We start from the raw sequence: 21,205 nt of genomic DNA on the forward strand, positions 1-21,205 counted from the left end.
ATGACTTTATGGTAGACATTAACTTGATGTCTGAGTTGTTAAACCATTGATGCTGCATTTTCAAACAACTGTATCTATTACAAACTGTATCACACAATAATGTAGTTGGAAGATAGATATAGATACAGATATAAGCGTTTGATGTATTTTTCGACAACCATAACTCCTCTTGTGGCACATCTGTAAAAAGTAATCAGTTATTGACAATATATCACAGCATTGTTTATATAAGATGTGTAATTAAAATGCATCCATGTCTCATATACATATTTATTCACTCTCCTTTACTGGGCAAACTCCAGATATAATCACAGACAAATACATTGATAGACACTTAAAAATGCAACGTATTTACAGTTTAAGCTCCTGAATGTTTGTATCTTGTTGTACCGCGTGTTATTGGCCTCATGATAATCACAAACATAGTTTTACCTATGGAAACATATGGAATATTTTAAGCGAAGCAGAAAGCTGCATCTTCAAGGAAATCTTTCAAAAGTGGGCACAAGTACTAAACTTGGCACGAATCCCCCTTGGTAATTACTCTTTGGAAGAAACACATTAGCCACTTGAAAATTCAAGATGGCCACCATTTCAAGCAAGGAAATGTAATTTTTTCAGTAATTATTGCATAAAATTGCCCACAATTTTCCAATATAGATTATCTAGATGTCAAATAATACATTTTAACAACGTAGAAGGCACAATTTAGTACACTGAAAAAAGCAAACTCACAAAAAAGGTTTCCTAGTAAAATCATGACTTTCAGTTGATTTTTGCATTTGAAAATTAAGTTTTTTCATCAAAAATGTGCTTCCGTCTTGCTTAACATGCCTCTTTTAAATGGGACGACCTTAAAATAGTTTGTTGTTTCATATAAAAATATTAAGACCTTCCCTTTTGACGATTATGCCGCAGAAGACGAGGTAAGTTCTACATATTGCCTAATACCAACTATTTGCATACATGCAACAGTATTAGGTGATAAGTCATGCCTATTTTACGTGGCTAGTACACAATTGTGATTGTAATTCTGAGGAAAAAACTGAAAATTAAAAGTAAAATAAATTTTCTGGGAGCTCAACATGACAGTCCCACCACCAGCAAACTAGTTAGCTTATATCAGGCACTTTTGTCAAAGCGCACATTAGGGAAACTTTTCATGTTGAAGTTCAAGCTCTAGAGTAAAGTGTTTTAAGCATGCGCCTTTGAAATGTCAAAGGATGTAATTTAGTTGACACGGGTGTAATTCAATTGACAATTGCTAACTTGGGAGCTAGCTTTACGCTAGCGACTTAGCATAGCTAGCTACCGAGCTATTGTTGACCTAACAGTTCAATAAAAGTAGACTGTCAACTTTTACAGAACTTTTCACATTACATGTTAGAAATTGTACAAATAAAGCTCTGAAGAAATTTAACAGTCAGTGAATCTGATACTGTCATAGTCAAAAACAGGTTTCAATTGCAAAATAATTGAAATCTGTCTTTGGTAGATTGCAGCCATCTTGGAAAATCGTGGCCATTTTGAAAAATCTAGTATCTGCTGGGATCTTTTTTTTTTTTTAAATTGATGGCTCCAGAGAGATAAACATGCCAATGTTGGTGCTTATATCCACATTTGAAAAATTATTACAATTATCAGCTGCATTATTTAGAGTCCCTAGAGCAATATTATGACAATGATAAATAAATAGGTCACAATAAGCTCGTTGTATAGTAGGCTATATAACATATATGCAATCCACTACAAGGTCACGTAAACTTACTGTAAAGTTAATTTAGTAATATAATTAGAATATTGAATCAATAGAGACGACAGTGCAAGTCTTCCAGCAACACCTCCGACTGCCAGTAAATAAGCTCCTGTTTTCATTTTCTTTGTTCAGCCTATTCTCTGCAAAGCTCTCTCCCTGTCAGCCAGGCTGTAATTAACAGTTTATCTGACAGTGTGTACGTGTGCATGTGTGTCCTCACCAGCAGATGGTGCATTCCTCGGGCTTTTTGTTTTTTTTTTTTTTATGAATCACTGCTGCTTCTGCTGGTTTTGGTGCTTGTCGTGTAGAGGCGGAGTTTTCTCTGCTGTTGTCGGCAGCAGCCAAGCAGAGGGCAGCAGGCTCGGTTCATCTCATCCTGACTGGATCACAGGGACCAACATCACCATCCTCCATCCATCCACCCTGACAAGGACAATCTCTCCGGGAAAAAACACACAGGACAATCTATTCGGAAAAAAAAAGGGGGGCAGAAATCGCATCGAAAGCAGCAAAATGCTGGCATGCACAGAGATGATCACCATGTGTCTTCAATCTGCCAAGCACGAACACTTGAGGAAGCAGCAGGAGCTTGACCACAACCAAAATCAAGGCATCTCTCTGTTTCATGATGTAAGTACACACGGGTTTGTGATGTTGAAGTGTAGCCTATTATAGCTTCAAAATCGAGCCGCTTTGTCATTTCATTTTTGGTTGCTTTTATGCATGACTGTACCTATATTTAGACATGTTTGCGGGAGGGGGGGTCGTCTTACAAAGGGGCAATATGAGTAATTCTCTGTCCTTCATTCTGCTCTTTATGAATGGTTCACACCGAGATAAATGCACGTCAGTCTCCCATTTGCGTGCTTGACGTACAGTAGCATTGTTATGTAAGAAAGGTGAGTGCGTGAATTAGGTGAATAACAAAAGAGATGTCAGTCATCTGACTTACATTATAATGTTCTGATTTACTTCACGTATTAAACCTGCAAAGCATTACAATGTAGTTGCTTTCATGTGGCTGTTTCCCTTTTTCTTCATACGTTGAGGGTCATGACATTGGTTGCTCCCTAGATGAAACATGCATATTGTCTATATAAAACATGATATTCTATCTATTTTTAATGAGCAGCCTTCCCTTCACAAAGCTCCAAACATAGATATAAAAATTGAAAGATCTTACATCTTGAATGATTAATTCAGGCTATTTCTCACACAGATTCTCTCCTGGTAGCTGATTCATTTTCTTTCGGCTACAGTATGAAAGTACCTCCATACAGAAGATGACAATACTTACATGTACATGCAGCATTATATCTTAAAACACTGCATTATGTTTGGAGCATTAATGCCTCTGGTTTTCTCAGCACCCTCCAAAAACTATAAAATGAAATACAATTCTCTGTTTCCTTGAGGCAGATGATTAGCCAGGAAGGGGACCATTAGACTGCAGCAACAGCACATTTGGTTTAAATGCAGTTAGCATCCATTCTCTCCAGCCCAAAGCTGCATTTCTTTACTTAACCTATTACAGTGGCTAATGGCGGATTATTTACTCTTTAATAGCTGCAGAAATTCAGAGTATGATCTCACTAGACAGCAGCTTATCCAATCTACCATAACCCCTTTCCAGTACAAAGAGCGCTGTATCTTTTTTCTTTTATTCCTCTGTCTTCCTGACAGCAAAATCATGCTCACTGCTCCATCATATTGACAGTATTTCACAGAAAAATTGAGTTCCATTTGTAGGTTTCCTCTCCTGCACAGACTCATTACTGCTCACTTAGACACCAGGAAGCTTTTTGTGTCTTTTGTCTCCCTCTCTCTAAAAAAGACTGTTTGTCTGTTTATATAATGACACGATCTAAAGGAGGCATTGTGTGGTTTAACAGACTCAGTTGTGTGAAGGTTGTGTTAGCTTTTACATTCCTCGTAGGCATTTTGCTGCTGTTTTTGAGAGGCTGATGGGAAGCAGTGTTGTCATACATTGTTGTTTCATACGTGGCTATGGTGCTGTAGATGTCCTCAGAGTGTCAGTTACTCCTTCTGCTGTAGTTTTATTGTGTTTAATAGGACTCAGTGCGGCATATTAAGAGGCCCCAGGGACTGGCTGAGATAGACATTACAGCCGAGCGGTGTCCAAATAACTAATAATGCTTTTAGAAGATCTTCATAAACTCTGTGGGACGACAGCACCTCCATCGACTCCACCAACCTCCCACTTAGCAGCAGAAAGGAGGTAGAAAGGCCAGTGAATCTCCTACTCAGGTTTCTCCAGAGCCGATGTTTATTGCTCTCAGTTTGTTTCCCGCATTTTATGGAGCAGCCCTCTGTTGCCTTTCTCTGATGTGTTTTTGACAAGATGCCTACATTAGCACTTCTATTGTTTAGGGAGATTTTACAGTGACAGTGCAAGTTTCCTTGCATCACCTGCATACAAAAGTGATCATATCTGCATGTCAGTCCAGAGATGTGAAAAGACCACACTGGTTGGTTTGCATTTTTTCAGCCCATTCATTCAGATTTTTGTCAACCCATAAGTAACAAGGGATTGAAGGTACAGAAATGTCAAAGATGGGTTTTGAAAGGTGCCTTTCAATCTTTTGACATAAATAATGATTTGAACAACTTTGTTGTAAAATTATAATTAAAAATTATAATTAAAAATGTCATGTTTACAGTACAGGCGTACCCACACTACACACTCATTCATTTACTATTTTCAATTCTTTTATCAATTAGTTTTTCATTGACCTCAATATATTTGTGTTGTTTATAGTTGTTATTGACAGTTAGCATTTAAAATGTACTGTTAAGGTTCTTATCAGGTTTATTTTTTAAATGTAAATGTCCAACACTATACAAGTGTATATCTTGGTGACAACTATTTGAGAAGCCAGTTTTCTTGTATCCACCTTGAGTTGTATTGTCTATCATGGTGAACATCAAGTCTGCATTAACTTTTTTTTTTTTTTTTTTATCTTAATGTTTGAAGCAATGCAATACTCTGCCCTTAAACTGCATTACCATACAGCAGTAGTGAAACTTTGAAAGTAATTAATTTAGACTTGTTCTGTCACTGTGAGTCTGCTAATTGTTTTTTATACCTTATAGAAATAAATAAAACAAATGGACGTCTAGAATTGTAGGAAAAATATGTGAAAAGTCTTAAACTGCTCCCTATGTGTTTATGTAATACATACAATATCTGTACACATGATTTGCAAATATATGGTCCTTTAAGTTTACTCTAACTTCGAAACATAAAGACCAAGCTTCTTACAGGTTCTTTAGAAATTCAGTGCAACACTTTGTATTTTGTACATTTTGTTCAGTACTACTCTTTCTCGCATAGAGTTTCTGTGAGTCTCAGGTGTGTCCTGAATGGAGGAAGGATGTTGATAAAAAATGGGATGTGAGCAAAATGTGTTCAGGCCTTCATACTCTGATGTGCTTGAAAGGTGACAGCTGGCTGTGAGTGCACCGTTACACTCTGATAATACAGTTCATCAGCCAGCCACTGGACTCCTTTCGGTCCACACAGGGTGATTAAGCAGAAAGAAAATGAAGTGAGAGAGGTGCCACTCTGATCTCATACACAACTCCTTGCACTCCACAAACACATCTGAGTTCTCACAGGTTTGGTGTTACATGGTGAGGAGGTTGAATATATTAACAAGGACTAAAGCAGCATGTTTGCTTATGAAAACCTTTAAGCTATCATTCCAAAGCCACTCTTAAATGTGTGCTTAAAGAGAGAGGAATATGGTAAAATGTAGTTCTTATATTGATTGATTGCCTCACATTTGTGGAAAATCACTGGTTAGCTTGCATCGCAGCTGCAGTAGACAAAAATCCTTGTGTGCATTTGTACAGCATTTTATCTTTTTTGGTATAACTACACATGTAAATTTTCACTTGCCACATGATGATACTGTATTTCCTCGTGGTTGTTAAATATCACTGTTGATGTTTTTTTTTTTTAAACTTCCAGTGTTTTTATGTCATTCGTGCAAGTACTCCAGACTAAAAAACCTAAACATAATATTCTTGTCTTATTGCAGATATTCCGCCGGGCTGACAAAAATGGTGAGTAAGAAAAATACACCCCTAATTGGATTATACAGCTAATTAAAACTCAATTAAAAATCTCTTTGAAGGGGTTGCATGCAAAAATGAGATGCACCAGTGTAAAAACAGTCATATGTTGATGGCTCTGTTCAGACTGAGGAGAGTTAAGTAACCCTGCTGGAACTTATCTGTCTGTTTTATCTCCATCCTTGAGAGACCCAGATAGAAAAGGATATAATAACCAAGGTCAGGTGCAGTTGCATCTTTTTTGTTTTGTGATGTAACTGGATTTTACAGGATGAGTGCAGCTGCTCACTGATATCCGGTGATATCCAGTGATGTATCCTGCAAATATTGCAACACATGCGCACAAAAATGTATCGTATAGGTAAACTTGCTATACAATAATTGCGGCCCCAGCAGCTCTTGTAGAAAATGCAGTTTTAACCCTAAATGGTACAAATTCAGTGGGGACTTGCACCTGATGTGAATTTAATGTATTTCTCCTGGAAACATGTCACTGTTACATTTGATTAATGTGTTACCGTGTTACATTTAAATCCCCTCTTTACTTCAAAGAACACCCCCCCTCTCCTAAATATCTCCAGGGGAAACATGAAGATATTTATGAAACATGGAGCATCCATCTCTGCATGAAAAACAGTGCTGACAAACAAGAAAACCTTTTTGCACTTAATTTTTTATTCCTGCATCCATATAATGGAATGTAAAATGCAAAGGGGGCAAGTGATTAATGCATGTCAACTATCTGCAAGCTCTGATCAGTTTCCTCAGGAGGACTGCGAATGTGTTACATAAGAGCTGGATTAATGATGCAACGTGCGCTGCAATGAGCAGGGGTTGTCTGGGGTGCCTCACAGCTCTTGTGGACATATTTAGATACAAAAAAAAAAAAATCAGTGTGTGAATTATGGAAGAGCCTTTAAGAGGTATTTTTGTTCTTTCGGGCTGTTGTGAAGAAACTGTAGAAGTTAGAGGGTAAGGCTGGGTGGATTTTTCTCTCTTCAAGTTATGTCTCATCTGAGGCGATTACTTTGTGAATTATTAGTGAAACATAATGACTGAAAACACAACAGAGGTGTGACATTGTAATAGAAACAGCTGTTGTATTTATATTACATGCATTTTTGTGAAGCCTCAGGCCTGTCTCTTTATGTTCTTTTTTTCAGCCCCCCCCCCCCCCCCCCCCCCAGCACTCACACAAAGCTTTTATTTTTCCCTCTTTGTAGAAAGAAGGATGATAAAGAGAGAGAAGAGAACTCTGTCGCATGTTTGTGGTAGTTATCTTCAGTTTGCAGCCGAGCTCTGCTTAGTTCTTGTCCTCCCAAACTCACTGAGTCGTGCACCCCAGAGGAGAGGGCTTTCTTCCAGTCAGCACTGAGTGGGCTGCCATGATACGCCTCAAGCGCTGCGGAATTACCACATAATGAGGGCTGGCTACCAACCCACTACACTCCGTTCCTCCACGCTATTGTAATGAGGAATTTAATTTTTTAAAAGAAAAAAAAAACAACAACAATTGTATGAGTACAAAAACAAGAAGTAAAGACTGAAAGCTTTTACTCAACAGCAGAGATTAGTTTGTAGTACATTTATGTTGCAGAATTCTGGGCTCACAGATGCACACAGGGACTCAAATTTTACAGTGCAATTCAGATCTATCATCAGGAAAAAATCAAACCATGACAAACGATCATGAAAATGAACATTATGCACATTATTTCAAATGTCTTTTGAAATAAATGAACTTTCATGGAAGAGGGATCCATTTTGTGATAAGTCACAGATTTGCCTGCAGGGGACTTTCAAAGAGACTAAAATGTTATTATCTGAGCTCAGTTCTTAACGCATGCACTGAACTTTAAAATGATTTGTCAAGGCCTTTAATGGCCTTAGTTTTATAACATAGACAAGTATGGTTTTACTTTTTGTTCTTATTGGTGTTGATTTGTTCCAAAACATAAGGAGGAAACATTTATATTATAAAAAAAATATGTTGGAGAGGTGTCTGAGTGTCTGAGTGCATAAGACAGTTTTGCTATGTCTCTCTAGATAATGAGATAATAAAAATCACTGTGAGGTTTCCCCCTCACATATTTGTTCACCTGCAGGTTTTTGATTAGAGTAGACCACAGCAACACTCTCACAGGATGCAGGGATGTACGCGAGAGCTGCAGCTCTGGATGGAGGACAGTAATCAATCACTTGTGAAATGCAATATTCAGCTGTCATTTATCTGTTAAATGTTTTTACAGCAAAATGTTTCTATTTAATAGTCCAAGCTAGGGTTGCAACTAATGATGCTTTTCATTATTGCTTAATGAGCTGATTATTTTCTCGATGAATCAGCACAATTTAGTCTATATTGAAAAATATAGAAAAGAAAAAGACCACTCACAATTTGTCCAAGTCCGTGAGGATGCCTTCATTGCTTGTGTTTTCTGACCAACAGTCCAAAGCCTAAAGACATTCAACCTGCTGCCATATAGGACAAGGAAAAGCAGCAAATCTGAGAAGCTAAAATCCACACGAAAAATTGAGTTGATTTTTTTGACATCTGGACTTTAGGACAACATGTGCAGAAAGTGCTTTCATTTTTAAACTAAAAATATGGCACAATGTTAATAACAAACAACTTAAAATTGGAATTCTGTAGATTTATTACATTTCTCTGTAAGAGAATGACTGAGTATTTTTTGTATGTTTACTTTCCAGTCTATTCTTGTCTCTTGTTCTCCTGAATTGCATTGTTGGGCTTTATGAATTATTGCTGCTGCTTCAGTTTTAGCACATTTAGCTTTTGGATTCCCTCATGGAAAAGTGTTAGGGTTATGGTTAGGGTTAGAAGATACAAGCTTCAGTACAGGTAGAGATTTTCATTTAGGTCACAGTTAGAGCTGCGGTTTTATTCAGTGTGAAGTGAGACAGTTAAAGACACTAATTTGCTTTGCTCCTGTTGTGAGGTCCTGATTTATCATCCATTGGAAAAACACAAATTTCCCTGCAGAGGTTTTGTATTAACAGTTGTTAGTCACAAACCCTAAGATACTGCAAACACTGCATTTCTTTAATTAAATCTCACGGTCTGAGAACTTGATGTTGATGACCTGTTCTTTTCATAACACAATACAATATTTGCATGTATGTGGTGTAATGGCATTGATAAATAGACTCATTGTAACACATTGTTAAAGGACACTATACCACTTCACAATGCGGAGAAGGCCAGTACAAGGCATATAATCAAAAATGTACAGTATTCAGCTTCACTTGCAGTGTGTGTGTCACTATAATCACAGTGTAGCCATAGAACAGTAGTTGTCACCTGTGTGGAGGGAATTGTGTAGTCTGCTCCTATAGCAGCACACTGTGTTTTTATATGTAAGATAACTTTAGAAGATGACAAGCTCTGTACATATGCAGTGGCATTGTTATAATGTCTGCGACCAATCATTTTTATTATCAGTTTTTCACAATGATATAAAACTGACTGTCAATCCTCAGATTTCAGAAACTGAAAGGAACAAATGTTTCACATTGTGACTTTACAAATGACTGAAATGGTAAATCACTGTAAGTAATCAAAATTATCGGATTCCACCAGCCCAATAACAGAAATGACAAAGCAGGTATTTTGATCCAGTGTCTCTTACGGTTAAAGTTCAGTTAAGTTTAGGTAACGTTAAGCTATAAAAGCATCACTCTAATGTGATCTTTGTTTTATTGGCCTGGCCACAGGAATCAAATAACCCTTAACATAACTATTCATTAATTTCAGTAATTTTGACGTGTTTGACCAAACAACCAATGCTGTAGTCCTTTCTTGACATTGTCACTGATTGGTAATCAATTAATTGTTTCAGTACTAATTGTGATTTATGGCCCCCAATGCTTATTCATGCACATTCTAAATATGATGAAATTTGAAACAAATCCTCAAGACAAAACACATGCTGCACAGATTACTGGCCTCTAGCTTCAGAGACAAATGCCGTCTAAAGCCAGGAGCTATCAACCATTCTTCCACTGCGGCTCTGCTCTCTGAGAAACAGTGAACACTTGCAAAATGTGCCATCTGAGCTGCGCTGTAACTTGTTTTTGGGCTGTCTAATTGGGTGTGAATCTACACCAAAGAAGCTCTGGTGGAGAAGGCAGGAGAATGAGTCAGAGGTGCAACAGACCGTGTTTACTCCTACACCATGTGGAAAGAAGATTTTTACAGGGAAGTTTGAGAAAGGAATTATGATTCCGCCTCATCTAATAGCTTCATCTTCAAGCGGAGGTTTAACGTACCCAGACCACAACAAATGTTTCGTAAACAAACAGATTTTAATCCTAAATGTGTGATCCTTATGTAATCATTAGTGATAAAGTAACAACAAACCAATGTAAAACACTTTATATTTTATGCAGTAGATTTTTGCATTTATGTAGTAGATTGAATATACCATGCTGAAATCAGGAGCAAATCTCCTCTGGAAATGTTTCATTGTGCTAAGAAGCCACAAAACGCATCATGTCCAGAGGCATCCACTGCGTGATTTGGCAAAAAGTAAAAATCGTTCTCACCAACTAACAGATGATATGATTTACTGTGAGCTCAGGCCTATCAGTCAGAGCACTGTTGCCTGGCAGGAAACATAGAGCAGGGTCTCAAAAGGTTTTAGCGCTTCCACAGCCAAGATGATGAGATCTCATTATCGTCTGATGTTAGTTTGCTTGTGAGCTCTGCCCCCACTACTCAAACTAGGCCTCAGTCTGTTCTCCCAATTTTCTCAGGATGCTGCAAGGCCTGCAGCACACAGCCCCAGACGCTGCTTATGAGAGACAGACCATACTTGTTTAAATAGACACTTGTTTCTGTGTTTATCCTCTGAGCTGCTGTAACTACACCATGATGAAGGTATAAAAATGGTAAAACCTGTCTTTTCAGCATTGAGAAAATGGAAGCAGGGATATTGTTTCATTTAAAAAGAGAGTTTTTTGCTCAGAGGGAATTATTAAATTGTATTTTCAGGTGTATTGATAACAATGAATCATTTATTGCAGTAGTGGGGAAATTAGTTTTAAGTTGTATTCTGTTCTATGAGAAGGACTTCTTTTCCTCAATTTTTGTCCTTGACAGAGGTTTTAAAGCCAAATAAAGACATAAATGTGAATATTGTCATTCATGGCAGCGCCTTTGAGCTCATCACAGGAATTCATTTAGTGCTATAAAGCCAAATTAGGCGATCCTATTATGCTGAATAAAACTCTTCAATAAGGTGATAAAACCTCTCAGGCTGCAGTGGGGTGTGATTTTTATGGGTGTGTCTCCTTTCAGATGATGGGAAGCTGTCCTTGGAGGAGTTCCAGTCATACTTCACTGATGGTATCCTCACCGACGAGCAGATGCAGGAGCTGTATTACTCCATCGACAGGCAGCAGACAGAGTAAGCTCATCTTCCTTTTGGACTTCCTCCAACTTTGCTGCCATCTGTAGCCCCTCCTGCTCTCCTGCTGCCTGGCAGTGCGATGTCAACACTTCAGTGAAGATTATGTCAATATTCCATAGAGAGCCTTAATTCTGGAAGCACTCTGGTTGCACACTGATGAGCAGAAATAAGATTGTTAAATATGGTAATATTTGCCTTAGCTATCAGCTTACAATTAAAATGTTAGTATTATTATTTTATTTAAACCTTAACTAGAATAATGAACATTTGGTAATATAGCTACAAAATAACAAGGGGATATTCATTGCTCACCCTGTGGGCACGACACTGGTGAAATAGAAATGAGATATCACCGTCTGCTATTGGCGTGAAGTACCAACCAGTCATAATGAAGAATGACCTCTTTGGTGTTAAAGCTTAAGCTACACCCTTGCAGCTCAACTTTATTTGTATACTGTTGACTTCAAACAAATTAAAAAAAAAAAAGAAGATGACAAAGTTTGCAAAACATATCAAAAAAGCTATGCATTAGCTTATTAAAATTACATACTAAATTAGATGTTGTATGAGGTAACATAATCAAATTAAATCATATTTCTGTCTCTCTTGTTATTGAAATCTTGATTATAATGATTGAAATCTTAAGTAATATATCAATATATGTTAATAAACATATAATACTGAATGACACAACACATCTGTCCAACACAGATTTTCCTTTAAAATCAACACAGTTATTTTACAGTATGTTATAATTACTATAATACAGTACATTATACTGTACAATATGCTGTAAAAGTTCTTTCAGGTGTAGTTGCAAGGCACCAGTGCTCCTGTATTTAGTTCCTTGTCTAAATGTCCCTCAGAGATCAGTAGTGAAAATCATTGTCTCCTTGCTACAACATCAAGGAGACAATGGTCTTCAGCCATGCTAGTGGCTAATGTTGGCATGCTAACATGTTCTGAATAATGATACTAATGTTCTGGTGTAAAACAGGCGTAAAGTTTACAGGTGTATCTTCATGATCTTAGTTTATCATGTTAGCATGCTAATTAGCACCAAACACAAAGTACAGCTGATGTGGATAAAAATGTCATTTATTTTGGAGGCCATAAATCAAAATACTAAAGTACAATTTGGATGAAAAGTCAGTTATTAGCAAAATGTTACTTGCATGTACCTCCTATATACTATGTATATCTGCACCAAATTTCATGGCAATCCATTTAACAGTCGTGAAGATAGTTCACTAAAAGCCAAAACTGCCGGCTGCAGTAGAGGAAAAGTGAGGGGATAATCAAAGTCAGTCAGATTGACATTGGTCTGCCAACTAACACTGGAGCCATGCTACTAGCATGGCTAATAAGATAAAAAAGACTGGACTCTTTATATATATAACTCTTAACTCTTTATTTAGCATGACTCTTTTTCTCTTTCTATTGCCATCCTTCTTCCCAGCAACCTTGACATTGACAAACTCTCAGGTAATTATGTGTCATTCTTGCATCATTTTGTTGAGTGTGCTATCAGTGTCACTCAAAACTTTATATAGAGTACATAAGCCTGTTGCTCTTCACTTGTCTGATGATAACCGTAACTCAAACCCAAGAATGCACCAGCTCAGTGACTCAGCAATTAAGACGTAATTTGCCATTGGCCAAACTACTTTAATTCTGTTAATGCCATTAGTGCCAGTACTGATATATTACCTTCTTGTGGAAAACACCACTGGTCAGTGTGCTGATCAGACACAAACCATGGTGAAATTGCTTAACAAATCTTTTCCTCCAGAGTACTTCACCCCGCATCTTGGAGAATATGTCAACGTCCTGTCTGCTCTGGAAAAGTTGAATGTGGCCATTTTGAAGGCCATGGATAAAACTAAAGAGGTGCGTGATGATAGTTTCTCCTCTGCACTGTTTTGAACTTTGCATGTCAGGACACAATTCAAATGTAGCACGACATCAGCAGCATTAAACGTTTCGATATCTTTTAGATTGTCAGCATCCTTCATCGCTCCAAGCATTCAGACAGACTTTGTTGCTTGTGCCTCAGCTGTCAGTGTGAAACTCTCTCAGAGGTCTTGGTATATAAGACTGCCCAGCATTACAGACTCTTCCTCTCTTCACTGATAATACATTTTCAAACATAAGTTCACAAAGCCTTACAAGATGAGCTGTACTTTTAAAAATGACTTCAACAAGACAGCTTATGTCAGCTTGTTGGTGTGAGAAACATGGCAAATGTTTGTCTTTGTAAATTATCTGGACAGTCAGTTAAGAGGAAGTTAAGCAATTTATGTGAGGCTGTACTTGTGCTGTATTCACACAATATCGATAGAATGGGAAGAAAAGGAAATAAACCTGTCATTCCAACCTAGGAGTTTTCAAGCATCATTTAAGGTGATAAGCCCTAGTGTGAACATCGAAGTCACATCAGATAAACAACTTAGATTAGCTACTGTTGTGTTATGTATATGAAGCAGTTTGTTACCAAGTTAAAAGAGATCAACAAACAGTATAAAATGAATTGAATGATTGTAACAATGTTTTGGATTGGATTTTGCTTTGCTGTAACTGACAGTGGTGCTTTGGAGCAGCTTTAAGTCTAAAGCAGACATGAACGGCCAGCATGCTACAGCATCATGCTAAGGTTTAGCATGTACAGCTTGCAATATGCTCCTGCAGGCTTAAATGACCTTCACAAATGGACCAAGATTTTCTGTAGCAACATAGCTGTTATTACTGCTGTTAACTCTTGTGCGTCTTTCATCCTCACATGAAAGCACAGATTGCATGGCGTTGGCCATCTGACATTACATGGAGTAATTTTTTTTTTTGGCTTTTCATTTAAAACCACTATATCCAGTAATGTGATTTCACTTAGTTTCCATAACTTTGGTTTAATTGCTCCATCCTAAATGTGAATTTAAGAAAAAAGGGCATTTGCATTGCAATTAAGAAAAACACTGTTAAGTTCAAAAGAGTGAAATTTTTAGACCAGTGTATCTTTTCCATGTATTTCCAGATAATGTCTCATGAAATCATCAACCTTGAACTGTGAAACATGCTGATTAGAGCGTCATGAAATGTCTGTTAACAAGCCTGGTCCAGCAGAACAGTACACTTTATATTATAAGATTTGGAGGGGATTAAAGGCTCGGCCATGGAGAGCTGTGGTCATGCTGTTTTAGGCACTCACGCAGATGAGATCAACATCAGAGAACTTCCACTGGGACATCAATAGCCCAGCTGACTTTTTATCGATCTCCCCTATCCCTTCACGTTAAGCCAACTAGCAAATATTTATTTCTGTTTGGCAAGAGAATCATGTGCAGACTGTGAACATACAGATGTTTGGATGCAGTCTTATAAAAGGTTGTTTTCTGTGTATGCGGTGACTTATTTTGGCTGCAGTGCAGCAAGTGGGTGTTTCTGATGATAGCAAGAGAGAGTAGTAGATGACATTATCTAAGGCTGACAAACCCCCCAGCTATCCAACTGATCTGACATCAGATGTCCTCCTCATACACTAAATGCACCACAAACACACATTTTTTTCAGCTACTCTGATCTTTTTCAATTTCTGTCCCTCTTTTTTAATCAATTTCCATGATTCACTTGGGTGCACACTTTTCTTTCTCTCTGTTTTATCTCTTTTCTCAGTACATCCATCTTCTCTGACATTATCTCCCTGTCTGGCTCTTTTTCTCTTTCTCTCGTACTTTCCCTTTCTCTGTGTCACACACTGCCTTGAAGAAACTAATGCACTTCTGCACTGGCGACAGCCATGGCTGGAGGGATTATATTTTCAGGTTGTCTGTCTGTCTGTCTGTCCGTCCATCCATCCTATTCTCGTGAACGTGATATCTCAGGAACACCTTGAGGGAATTTGGCACAAACATTCACTTGGACTCATGGATGAACTGATTAGAATTCAGTGGTCAAAGGTCATTGTGAAATCACAAAATACACATTTTCACTCAAAAGTAGAATAAAATGATGATATATCCAAAAGGTTGGCTTCACTGTGACATGATAATATTCTTCAATAACACTTTTCTTGCCACTATTTAACATTGTAAGTCAGAGTCAGAAGGGGGGATGTGACCCATATTTCTTGCAGCTTGGCTGGTTTGGGGAGGCATGCATTCTAGTTCATCTGCTATTAATTTGTCTAAAAGTTTCCTTTGCCTTGAATAGCACATACTTCTTTAGCCTTGCTGAGTACAACAGAAAGTGAAATTATGAAATCAGAAGACTAAAATGTGTTTTCTGTATTGTTGTGGTGCCCCGCTATGAAAAGAAAACATCAGTTGTACTGTCACAGCTCCTCTGTCTCAAAAAGTAAGGGAGGAGAAATTGAGAAAAGGACTGAGGTTCATTACTCATGCTGCAGTGTCTTTGCTACAGGGAAAACAGAACACATAGAAACAAGGACCCCAACAAGCTCGGTGGTCATTTTTCAAATGTTTCCTCTTCATTTCTTTTGAACTCTTTCCTTGCACCACAGGGTGCTGGTGAGGGTGAGAGGCGTCATTATCCACAAAAACATTTCTGGTGAAGTTGTGTTTATGAGGAGTTACACAGCTAAAAAACAGCAGCCATTACACTGAAACTTATAGGGCTCAGAAGGGTCTCTGAAAACTGGTCCTTTCACAGAATACACCATCCAGTCAGTCAGTTCACAGATCCAGTTCAGTTCACAGATTACACCATTATTACTGTGTGTGCTTTGCATCCATTATTCTTCCATTCCATTATTATTATGTTCACATTATATTTTGAACTGTTTAAGGGGGCAGTTGGGAATTATGTTATTTTACAGTAATTCTTCTCACCAAATCACTGCAACAACATGCCTCAAAAGGCAGACCTTATTATTTATTGAAAGAGGGAGAGAAAGCATAATCCTAACAAAGGAAACAAGAAGCATTTCTTAAGAAATGGATGAATGATGATTTTTTCCTTTATTTTACTCTTACTCTTCGCTACAGGAGTATCAGGGTTCATCAGTGCTGGGTCAGTTTGTGACACGCTTCCTGCTGAGGGAGACCTCCACCCAGCTGCAGTCCCTTCAGTCATCCCTGGACTGTGCTATGGATGCTGTTCATGACCAGGGCTGTACAGGGAGGAGGATATTGAAGAAGCCCCAGGACTTACCTGTCCAGAGGCTGGCCAAACGCCCTGGCCGGCGCATTCAGAAGAACATGTGTCTCTCACCAACTGACCCCTACTCTGGCATGCTGACCACAGGTACACTTCAGAAACACTGAGATTAAGATACTGGAGGTAAATCTGTCCAGGGCAAACGTTAAAAAAGATCATATTAAAGGTCACAGTAGGTAATTTAAACCAGGATATGCATCGCCGTGACAGACTGTCCTTGGTCAGACTTCTGGTGTTGTGTTGTGCTCATATTTTGTTTCTTTGGTCAGGGGTCAGTGTGGAGCCAGACAACCACTGGGGCTCCCAGATCAACCAGCTGGAGCAACTCATAGACAAACTGGAGTGTGAGGTTTGTATAAAAATCTATTTGCTTTTGTCAGAGTGAGGATGTTTTTATCCTTGGATAAAGCCAGGCTAGCTGTTTCCCCTCACTTCCAGTCTTTATGCTAAGATAAGCTTATATTAGCTTGTATTACCATTAAGTGGTAATATATCAATAAAAACCTGAGACCAGAGCAGCCCTACAATGGTGAGGTGCTTCATTTTCATCTTCATGTGTTAGAAAGAGTAGAAATGGCAGCCAAAAGGTTTCGCTCACGAGGCAGAATTGCTCATTGTGAGGATCGGGTTTAACTGCTCAGCTGCTTGAGGGAGAAATGTAAAGCAGACCGTATGAGCCCTAATCTGTATTTGCAGATATGGGACCTGACATGTTGTCAGAGAGGATGAATTGTAGAAAGTGCAAAATAATCTGAATGCCATGCATTAGGAATCAGTCTGTGAATACATGCTGGGCTCCACTCAGACTGGACACTGAAGAGAGGTTTCAGTTAGCTGATGAGACACAGCGGTTGTTCAAGAAGAGGCCAGACCTCTGCTGGATTCAGTTGAAATAGTTCTGCCCCTAATCCTTGTTCTGCTCATGGCTGACTGAAATATTTACACCCCCATTTACAGAGTCCACGTCTTGAACCTCTCAAAGAGGACACATTAGCAGGGACGTATAAATCGGTGAGTCCAACTTGTGCACAGGTTCACCAGCATGTGTCAGATTTGAAATGTTTGCATAGCACTAAATATCATGTACTAATGTTGATGCTAATTGTTGAGGTGTTGAAGTGTTTTTTGATGTATCTGATTTGTATAAAAATTTTTGAATGTCTGAAAGTGACATTATTTAGTGATGTAATTATGGCTCTGGTTTGTTTTCTCTCCCCCTCCTATAGAACATTCTCCTAGTTCAGAGACAAATGTCTGTGAAGGAGAGAGATGTAGAGCAGTTTCAGCAAGCTCTCAAAATCTACACAGATGCCGCCAGCAGCCAACTAAACAACCTGCAGTATGTCCCTTTATCTGCCTCAGTGCCTTTGTTTGCCTCAGGAGCTCTCTGTGAATTGGCGCAGCCACTTCAAAACGCTTCAATTTTCCCAAACATACAAGATAACCCCCGCTGCCCTCTTTCTCTCTCTTTCTCTCTGCGTCTGTGTTTATTTTTAGCGTTTCAGTGCAGAACCTGCCAGACAGATCATGCTTCATCATGTATGAATTTTGGCAGGACCGTCTCTCCTGGATGAGGTAGGATCAGAAGGGCTTTCATGGCATATTACACCAGAAAACACATACTTAGGATTTCACTGCTGAAACAAATTTTGTCCAGCACAGTGAGCTGCTCACGGGCTCTCTTTGAAGTTTTATTTCCTTGCTGAGAGGCTAATGTCAGTCTCATCCTTACCATCGCTGTTTCCCCTCAGCTACCTACAGTCATCCATCAGTAAGACCTTCCAGCGCTGCATTATCGACTCACTGGAAGAACCGGAGATAGTCTCCACTATGCTCCTCCCAGGTAGGAACCAGACCTTGAAACAATAAGCGCTACATTATTAAACACTGCTTTCTCATGAACAAAATCTCCCATGAATCCAGATTGGTTTAATTGATCGTTTTTTGAATTAATTTATAACTATTGTACTTTAACTATAGTTAAATTGTGAAAATGAAGAAAAAAAATATTATTGCACATACCTCACAACGAACAGAGATTTTCATCGGTTCATGAGAGAGAAGATTATAGATGAAATGAAACGTTAAATGATGAAAGTGATGAAATCAGGAAGTTCGTCTGGGAAAATAATTTTTTGGGAAACAATATAATTGAAATGCTTTACAGCTCGAATATACCTTCAATGTTCTTACAATCAATATTTTTATATTAACAGTGGATCACATTATTATAAGTTTGTATCTGAAAAGGAATGGTTCATAGTGTACAGAGTAGTTCCCCTGAGCTGTAATGAATCATTTTAGCATCTTATAGCCCTTTTGGTTTTCCAGCCTGTAACTTTACTGTTTTGGTTCACTCTCACCACTCTTGTCAGCAGACAGGAACAGTTTGTAACTAGCTAGGAGACATATTGGAGCATCGAGCTGCTAAAGAGCCAGATATTTCCCTCAGGAGTTGGTAGAGACCAAAAACAGAGCTTAAAGAAGAGTAAATATTGTACTTAAATTAGTCAGAAATCAGACTCCAAATTCAAAGCTAATACTGTTCTGGATCTGTTGGGTGTGTAACTAGGCAACTGGTTTCTAACAAGCTCAGCATATCAACTTAAAATGTGTTTCTGCTGCACACTGTGTATTGAATTCAAATGTTTTTTGCAGATACAGATGCTTAATTTTTGTTTCATTTTACAGCCTCTTGGTGGATAATGAACAACAACTGACAGAGCAAAGCGGCTACTTTTCAACACAATAAAAGAAGGAGGAAGAGGCAATTGTATGATTATTTTTTTCTTTTTTGTTCCTTGATATTTTTTTCCTCATGGCATGACCAGGATTATTTTTGCAAAGCCATGCTCCAAGGTTATAAAAAAAGAAGACTGCTTAGATAAATCAGTCAACAGCGCAACAAACTAAAACCTTGGAATAGAAAGAACTGAGGTAATGCAATATTTTATTGTGTGATCAGGATCCGTGCCAATGTTGATTTCACAGTTTTGGCACATTTCTTGCTTCTGATTTAATAGACACACAAGTAATAATAAAAGAAAAAAGATGCATGATTTCTTATTCCTCTGTGCTAGTTTATTTCAAAACTACATCTTAGAGTAGATATAATGTCAAAGATGCCACAAAAATAGAAACACATGAATAACATCTGATCTGTGCATCCATCACTATCCTTCACTCGCTCTCCAGTACAGACAAAAACAGAAATAGTGGTAGGGTTAACCTGCATTTTCCCTTGTTCTCTCTGTGGTATTGTGCTTTGTTGTATTCTTCAAAGCTTTGCTACCAGGTGTCTTTTTGCTGAAGGGTTATAGAGCCATTAGATAGAACAAAGTTAACGAATGATTATAGTCCGCATCTAAACTTTTATTATCCGTGTGTCACTTTTGCACTTTAGAAAAATATGAAATATGGACCTTGTTGTGAAGAACAGACATTTATTGTAGACTGTCTATTGAACTTGTAGAATTAACTGCTGTTTTACCAAGCCAAGAGCTGCACTGAAGTTTAGTAGGACATTAGCGGACAATAACAATTAACCAAATAATTGTGCAGTTTGCCTGTACTGTTACTTTATAAATAAAACTCAAAAGCCATTATTTTACATTTGCAGTGTGTAATCAGAAGAGATTATTGGTACAGTGCACACAAATAGAAGTTTATATTTTGAGTACAGAAAATAAGCAGAAACAGTTTTGTGTGATGACATAAGACATAAGTTGATTAAGATTGTGTACAGTCATTAATGAAAGCTGTAAGATGTAAGTAAGTGTTGTAGAAAACTGGTAAATGTACAGTCTGGTAGTATAATGAGCCTCAGATGCTCTGATAAAGAGAGGAATGAGTGTGTTCACTCTTTCTTTGAAGTGTTTAATCATTTATTTTATGAATAATATACAGTTGCTATGTTGATGTTCTGATTGTTTTCTGGCATGAAATAAAGTTCATGATGATCTTGATGACATGAAAAGATGCATTACTTGTCTCTTGAGTAAAATGTTAATGCATTGTGATCTTATGAGAAAAAATCAAAGATGTTTATAATTAAAGTAAATTACAGTTAATGTCAAGACAAGTGGTCCAGATATTAAGCATTTACCTCATATAGTGTTTGTGGGACTATTTTAAATTCATCAGGAGTAAATAATGGGTTAAAAATTAAAAGTCAGTTTTAAATCATATAAGAATCAATGTGAAATGGCCATCAAAGAAACTGGCATAAGGATAAATTATTTTCCTTCTTCACCAAATAAGACTGACAGACTGAAAATATCTTGTAAATATAAGCTGATATCAGCTGCTGGAACCTTTGAGAAACGTCTAAAAAAAAAAAATGGATCAATTTCAAGCCCACCTTGTGTTGAATCTGGGGCAATTATCTAGTTTCCATTCTTCAAAGTCAGTTGGCTCTTCCTTCTCATACACAACATGAAAGAGCTCTAACCTACAAACTTTATTGTCAAAGTTTGCACTGCAGCAGCGGCTGAAAGCTCACATTCACAGTCTATTTTTGGTCTTAATAATATATAAACATCAGGGTATGTTTGCCTTCACACCATCTTTATCCTAGAGTGCATTAGCTACCAAAAATAAGCAGATTAAGTTGCAGAATTTTAAAATCTTCCTAATACATAATCCATGTACAATATATGAGGATATCACCTGAGGATTTCGTTTAAGTACTAACACTGTGTTGTTGTGTTCTTACACTTTTTATCCGTGAGTATATTTTCAGACTCCAAAAGTA

The 21,205-nt window shown here is 37.8% G+C and overlaps 1 protein-coding gene across 4 annotated transcripts; it reads left to right on the plus strand.

Annotated features, from left to right (window-relative positions):
* Positions 1-78: 78 nt before the first annotated feature.
* LOC139620378 (N-terminal EF-hand calcium-binding protein 1-like) lies at positions 79-20,428 on the plus strand. Of its 4 annotated transcripts, none has more exons than XM_071475828.1 (13): positions 79-926; positions 1,983-2,386; positions 5,821-5,845; positions 11,172-11,280; positions 12,743-12,768; positions 13,076-13,173; positions 16,281-16,539; positions 16,722-16,801; positions 17,410-17,463; positions 17,679-17,791; positions 17,950-18,027; positions 18,204-18,295; positions 19,144-20,428. In XM_071475828.1, exons 2-13 carry the CDS (start codon positions 2,021-2,023, stop codon positions 19,170-19,172), a joined length of 1,329 nt encoding a protein of 442 aa, XP_071331929.1. In that variant the 5' UTR covers positions 79-926; positions 1,983-2,020; the 3' UTR covers positions 19,173-20,428. The 4 variants fall into 4 exon arrangements, with proteins under 4 accessions (XP_071331929.1, XP_071331930.1, XP_071331928.1 ...); XM_071475829.1 differs by having other exon boundaries at positions 2,065-2,386; XM_071475827.1 differs by having other exon boundaries at positions 79-2,386.
* Positions 20,429-21,205: the final 777 nt, after the last annotated feature.

This window comes from Trachinotus anak, unplaced genomic scaffold (assembly GCF_046630095.1).
Source record: "Trachinotus anak isolate AG129_WGS33_773 ecotype Australia unplaced genomic scaffold, CSIRO_AGI_Tana_v1 ptg000004l, whole genome shotgun sequence".
Taxonomy (NCBI): Eukaryota; Metazoa; Chordata; class Actinopteri; order Carangiformes; family Carangidae; genus Trachinotus; species Trachinotus anak.